The sequence below is a fragment of the Rhipicephalus sanguineus genome, chromosome 5 (assembly GCF_013339695.2).
Source record: "Rhipicephalus sanguineus isolate Rsan-2018 chromosome 5, BIME_Rsan_1.4, whole genome shotgun sequence".
Classification (NCBI taxonomy): domain Eukaryota; kingdom Metazoa; phylum Arthropoda; class Arachnida; order Ixodida; family Ixodidae; genus Rhipicephalus; species Rhipicephalus sanguineus.
In genome coordinates, this window is record NC_051180.1 from 183,853,506 (window position 1) to 183,860,533 (window position 7,028).

Below are 7,028 nucleotides of genomic sequence, written 5' to 3' on the forward strand. Positions count from 1 at the left end.
AAGTCACTTTGATTGCATTTAATGTATAATATCCTTGGGCGAGATCAAAATAAAAGCATAGTTTTTGTTGTGCATTGTATATAGAGGCATTATTGTCGATATTATGGAGCACCGCATGCCGCCAACATGCTCGAGCTCGATCAGCGAAGCAAAATGGTTGGAGCGATGAAACGTGCAGCCACAGCCACAATCCACGCCTCTCGGCTAACTTCTCCTGTATTTCACCGGTACATTCCGAACGGCATTGTTGTTCGACGAATTTCACAACGTCGAATTCTTCGATGTTGCGAAAAGCATACGTGCGCATTCTTTTCGATATTAGTTTTTGGATTGTGCTGATCGAACCTGCAGCATCCTAGTGAATTGCATACGGCTTGAGTCTGAGCAGGACTATGACACTAGCGCTACTGAATTGGCTGTTGGATGCATGTGTTCCGTTGAAGAAGTAACTCCGCGTTCCTGACTGCGCAAGTAACGACGACGGCGTAATATATGTTTGGAAACCATCAACACGTTGAACATTTGGTCCCGTGCAGCAGCGATGGCGCTACTCGCTAGCGGCCTACTACTGAGGTAAATCCGTCAGGCAGGCTCGGTACGTACTACCTCGGAGTGTCGTTCAGTTCATACGTCAATTATAGTTCATACAGTCTTCTGTAGCAAGCCCAGGATTTCGCAAAGCATCGTTGATACACGGTAACGGAGCTGAAATATAACCTTTCACACCGCAGCAAATAATTAGATGGCGAGCACTTAGCACTTTCCATGGTTTGGGAAAGTATTTTGGTATCATATCCATTTCAGTGCAGCTCATAGCTTCATCGGCTGAAAGAGGCACGGGCCGCACGTCCTATCTGTTCCCATGCTAAGAAACGGGTTGACCCTCCTCCGGGGGCCATCTCGAATCGAACGGCGCACCACCTATAGTTCGTGGGCATTGCGAATAGGTTGAAATAAAGAGATACCAGCCCGAAGAACGCGTCTCGTCTGGTGCTGCATACCGGCGAAACGATGAAACAACAAACGCAGCACACACAAAAAAGCAAACAAGCTTCTAGTATGAAGGGCGAATTCCACAATCATGTGGCGCTGTATGCTTGAGAGTCGCACGTTTCGTGAGCACCGTGATGTGCAATCCGCGCCTCTCCTGAATGACCGGCAGTAATTTTGGTGCCGTGCCAAGCTCCTCTTCGCGAAGTGCCTTGGAGCGCTCTCAGCCGTATATACTTCAATGTGCCCGGTGCCGATTCGCGCGAATTCTTTTAAATGAAATGTTAACTTCGAAAGGGATTGCCAGAGAATACCGCCAAACGATGGAATATATGAATCGGTAGGGGGATGAGGATATCGGAGCAGTGCATCTTATACGATTTGGTAGTTGTTCCCGACATCTCGGGAAAAGGTTACACAAACTTCAGTGTGTATGCCTGCCGAGGAAGATATCGTGAATATGAGCTGAAAATAAAAAGAGCTGAAGTATTCCAGTGCCACCGGATTGCTAGCATTAAAGCGCAGCCCTGCCTCTGGGGCTGCGTTGCGAGTGTTCAACGCACGCATCTCTGTTTCCCCCATAAGAGATGGCTCGATTATCGTGGCGCAAAATGAATGACCGCAGAGGCCATAAAATCGAATTCTCCTTTCACTGCCAGCCTACGTTTTGTTTTGTGGCGTCAGCGCTCAAAGCGAGAGAAACTTTACATTTGCGTTCTCGTTGATGTCACTACAATCGCGCCGAATTGCAGCTTGCCTAATCTGATTTCGATCGACTTTCCGTGCAGAGCAGATCCCCTGCCTCCTCGTTTTTAACAGGACGATGAACAGAGGTATGTTGTGCCTATAACACTGGCGGTACATTTGCGAAACGCATGCCCGCAGAAGCGTCTGCGCAACCAGGCGTTTGACGCGTAGCGACACAACGGACCCGAGCTAACGGGGGGGTTTCGACCCCCCCCCCCCGCGCCTCGTCGGGCGTGGCATTGCCGTATCCGGCGAAAAGGGGATCCTGGGGGTTCAGCCGACGCCGGGTGATTGGACCTTTAAGGCCCCCTGGCAGAGGCAACACACCTCTTTGGCCCTGGCTTCACGTAGGGGGCACCACTGGGCTGACCCACCCAGAGGAAACGGGCAGTCGCCTTTTCTGTCTCTACCTCTCATCTTCATCTTTCTCTCCGACGTTTAATCTTTCCTGCCCTAGCAAAAATTCTGATAGAAAAACTGATAGGCTATCAGTTTATTGACAGGTGTATCAGTCTATAGTTGTATCAGTCTATAAGTGTATCAGTCTATAGGTGGATCAGTCTATAGGTGTACCAGTGTGTAGGTGTATCAGTCTATGGGTGCACCAGTCTATAGGTGTATCAGTCTATGGGTGCACCAGTCTATAGGTGTATCAGTCTATGGGTGTACCAGTCTAGTACCATTCTACTGCATATAAGCCCACAAGTGAATCGGTGCTTAGCCGACTGGCAGGTGGGCCACTGCATTAGAGCAAGCAGGACACAGATGAACACAGAAATCAAACAAAATCTTTTATTTGATGTTCCATTGACTTCTTAATCTTTTGATTTCATCAAATCGTTAATTTTGTTTGCGAGCGCCTTATTTAGTATCTTCTTCTTTTGCTCGACCTCTCCAATTGGAAAATTGCTTTTCAAAAAATGGTTGAAGAAATCTGCATGATCAAAAACAAAGCAAATTATGGGCACTTGTTAGGTGACAATTATATGCACTCGAAACAGAGGAGTTAATATGACAAGGAAATAAATACGAGTGCTATCAGTCTTTTTTTTTAATTAGTTTGTTGATACTTGCATAAGTGTCCAGCTCCAGTAGACAAAAATACGAGGCTTGAAGCCTTAGTAAGTAGTTATATACAAGTTGGCAGTGGAATCTCGGCTGATCTTACTATTATGCACAAAAATGCAGGCAACTACTTTCATAAACTCCAGTCAGACTGGGAAATTTTACCTACCAGAAAGCACAGCGTATTTTTCTTTATCCAAGGGAGGTTTTGCCTCTCCCTTTGTCCGGTTAGAGGCTGTTCCAATTACACTCCGCCCAACCAAGCCTGCCGTTGAATAAATGGCAACGGCCGCCTCACGAACAAAGCGGGTTTCGCTTTTTGTGCTCATGAGGCGGCTGTACAGGCCCTCAGGAATGGTGATCCCTTTGCCCAGATGCACCTATAAAACAAGTTAAAGATGATGTGCACACAACAATATGTCAATGCACATTTTCTCATTACAGCAAAGCATTATACCTTTAAGACAAAGCACACTAGAGTTTTACAATACCTCTCCGTCAGTGGTCACGTAATCGGCCTCCCTCGCACTTGTGTGGGCCACTTCAGGGCTGCCCGGGGTCGCTGTGGTGGTGCGCAGTGGCTGCACGGTAGCGGTGCGCGGCGGCTGCATGGTGGTGGTGCGTGGCAGCACATGGCGATGGCAAAGGCGCAACTTGTTGTTCTGGCTTGCGGCTGCAGCCCTCGCACAGAACGAGGTTTTTTTCTGCAATAAAAAAGTGTATGCAGAAACGTATGCAGCAAAAGAAAGTTAATCGCACCCTTAATTGTCACAGTAGCTTCTTAGGTCTCAGACTGAAGAGAGACCAGGGTGTGCAAGGCCAAATAACATAAAATAGAGCATGCAGTTGAGATATATGCCATGAAAGTACAATAATAGGTTGGGTGTCACATTTCAAAACCATGATGTGATACGGGGGACGCCGCAGTGGAGGGCTCAAGAAATTTTGACCATCTGGTGTTCTTTAATATGAGCACCATGCTGTGACAGCATGGAGAAGCATACTTACAAGTGATTAGAAAAACATGCCCGCATCACTTCTACGTATGATATATGAGCTTGCATTGCATTCTGCTTTCAGCAAAATTGTACGTTATAAGAAAAGTGCAACTTACTGATGTATACAACACTAGCAGCAGTGCATGACAATAGTTTATAAGGAAATAATAATCAAACCTGTTTTGAAAATTTTGCTGCATAGGGCCTTTTCGAGCATTCTTATTCGGTCCAAGAGTTTTGAATTTTCGGCCTTCAGCATATTCACTTCTTCTTTGAGAAGTTCTTTCTCGGTCTTTTTTCCGCCCTCAGCATCACCAAACAGGAGGTCTCGCTGCTTCTTCTTAAAATGGCTGCTCACATCCTTCATTTTCTGTTTAACAGCAGCTTGACGCTGCGTTTCCAGCAAGTGCATAGACAATTAACCCAACATTATAATTTCACAGCTTATAGCTTGTTCGCAACTAAAAACAGGGCGTATTTGCGTCTTGAAGGAAATTTCAACAGCGCGGGAATAAACACGAATGCACGAAGAGAGAGAGCTGACGATGACTCGGACAAGCGCTTGTCTGTGTCAGCTCTCCCATCCGCGCTAGCAAAAATAATTCTGAACCAGTGACTTGTACAGAAAAAATGACTATAGGCTGCGCTCATACAAAGATATAAGGATAAAATAAATTGCTATTCGGCATATTGCAACTTTACCCCCACCTGCAATAGCAAATACGACCGCACCGACGTCCGTGCGGTAGTGGAGCAGCGATGTTCTGATATATCTCCAATGGGGGGTATATCAGAGCAATGCCTCGTAGGAGGCATTGATCAAAGCATCGCTGCACCATGTGTGATACGGCACCACGTGCAGATCAAAATTGGCTGTCGGTAATAATTAGGCCGAAAAGTAGCACATCAGCTGCAATGTGAGCGATTGCAACTGACTGCACTTACTTCTTCAAACGATCCATCCACTTCATTTGAACTGCAGCTATAGGAGGAGTCGCTGCCAGGTCTTTGCGGAATGGAAGTTCGTTTTTCGGTAGCCTTCCCTGCATCGTCCTCGGTAGCTAAAAAACATGACGAGTGGATAATTTCAGAATGACTGCTTCCTCATCTTTGTTTTTGTATTTGGAAAACAAAGAGGCGGTCATGCACTTACCGTAAGGCCTAATCACTTGAGCGTGGTAGTGGTCGCAGTGTGTTTCATCTTTCCAGAAGACTTTGTACCATTTGCGAGGATTAAAATCGCTCGTATCGTTCGGCTTGAGGTGTTTACATGCAGCCACTGGGACGATTCGCTTTTCGTTGTCGTCGCGGAAACGAACGTACGCGAACATGCCGCCGAAGAAATGCACATGGACGCGCGCTACCACTCAGCAACACACACAACAAAAACGTACGTACCAACGCGCTGTTCATGACGATGGCGGTACCATTTGTGGGTCTCAACAAAATGCAATTTCGTTTTTAAAAAACTAAGAAAATTTGCTTCATGTTTTTACAAGTTTACACGGTAATTTTTCTTAACTCACCGTAAATAAAAAATAAACAATGAGCATAGTGTCGCCTGGTTAGGGTGGCTAGCCTGGTGTCGCTCGCGTTGGTCCGTTGGTCGCATCATCATCATCATCATGGCCATCGTGATGGCCATAATGGCAATCGAGTGTGACCTGAGGAACCCTACCTCGTTGCAGGTTATCTCCTATGTTACATCATAGTTTATCATCGTTTCCGCGCCGCGCACCATCTTCAAGGCACGGCAAGCAGGGCGTGAATGTGAAGCCTCGGTCTATGCATCTTGGACCCGCTTAGATTGTTCATCGCGGCCTCACTTTGCGTGGGCTCCATGAAGCGCGCTATTTGAAGTTCGCGTTCAGTTCGACGAAAGATGGATTCAGCTCAACCACAGCCTCGGTCAAAAAGAAGGAAGCGCTATTTGGAGCCTGGATCGCATTATGTAGTACCTCGGTCAACGAGCCTATATCAAAAAGCGGCGGAGGCGCAATCTGCCAGCCAGCCACGCTCTAGCAAGAACATTCCTCAGTCTTTAGCTGGTAACGGTGGTTCTGGAGTAGCGGCGTTCGACACTCGAAGTCTCAGTGATGCACACGGTGACAGCGATGGAAATCCTGATCCCGACGACACGTACGACTTCGAGGAGAGTTCGCTCTCAAGCGATTCCGACCAAACTGCAGATTCGGCTCGCGACGATGCAAGTATGAGCGACCCACCAAGTCTCAGTTATGCACATGGTGATAGCGAAAAAAAGTTGTTCTTCTACCGGAGGATGTGGACAGAGTGTGCGTGCACATGAAAGTTGGACGAGTTTGCTATGTTGCTGATGTACCAAACTTGTTTGAAAGAGACTGATTACTGGGTGTCAGTGACAAATGTACTCAGTCTAATTTGAGTTTAACGTGGTAGGGCAATCAAAAGTTGACTTTTCTTGACCATTTCTATCGCTGTTCTCTTCACAATTGAACTTTTACTATGGTAGGCAGTTTCTTGTGTTTTTTGCGGTCAAATGCTTTCCTTTATTAGTACATGCTTTTTGATGTTCATAAATCTTGGCAAGATTACATGCAAGTATTAAACAGGTCTGTACCAGCCCTTGGTGAAAAGACATCCTGTGGATATCAGACGCTGCTATAACATCTCACCCAAATCTTGCAGCTGTGCACGGCAAGGAGAGTTTGAAAAGCGGAATGCGATGTTGCGAATTTCTCAGGTGCCCTCTTTTCATATATATAGATGCCTGTGCTCACTTTCTTCGGACTTTCGGATGCCTACTGTATGGTGTAAAACAACAGATAGCAACAGATAGATATTGGCCTATAGCCAACATAAAACAAGAGCGGCGTTTCGATCAGATGTGCTGCTTGCCACAGGGTGCTGCCACATGCTGGCACTGCTGTCCATAATCTGCTAACATTACATAGTCACACTCGTGCATGGCAACTGCAACAGGAAAAAGCAGTCGTGCTTCATCAAACATGCTCTAGGTCACGATGTGTGCTGACATAACGTATTTCCTCAGTGCCATTCCTCCCTATAGCTTCCAACACACCTTGTCGGGATGGCCGAGAGAAAAGAGAAAGCGCTTAAAGTGCACAACAAACCCTTGTAATTCCGCTCGCTTTGAAATTTTTGTGGCAGTGGATTTGCGAGGCAATAAACTTCGACCCTGAGGTCATTCAATTATTACTTGGAAAAGCGGTTCATCCCCCCTTTAAA

At 46.5% G+C, this 7,028-nt stretch overlaps 1 protein-coding gene across 3 annotated transcripts; it reads right to left on the bottom strand.

Annotated features, from left to right (window-relative positions):
• Positions 1-2,526: 2,526 nt before the first annotated feature.
• LOC119394499 (uncharacterized) lies at positions 2,527-5,310 on the bottom strand. 3 transcript variants are annotated; one of them, XR_007416122.1, is made up of 6 exons: positions 4,954-5,310; positions 4,746-4,861; positions 3,978-4,191; positions 3,294-3,506; positions 2,972-3,182; positions 2,527-2,671 (listed from the first exon to the last, which is right to left on the bottom strand). XR_007416122.1 is itself a non-coding variant. In XM_037661805.2 (5 exons), exons 1-5 carry the CDS (start codon positions 5,129-5,131, stop codon positions 2,553-2,555), a joined length of 837 nt encoding a protein of 278 aa, XP_037517733.1. In that variant the 5' UTR covers positions 5,132-5,310; the 3' UTR covers positions 2,527-2,552. The 3 variants fall into 3 exon arrangements, 1 of the variants encoding a protein (XP_037517733.1); XR_005184154.2 differs by having other exon boundaries at positions 2,972-3,506; XM_037661805.2 differs by lacking the exon at positions 3,978-4,191.
• Positions 5,311-7,028: the final 1,718 nt, after the last annotated feature.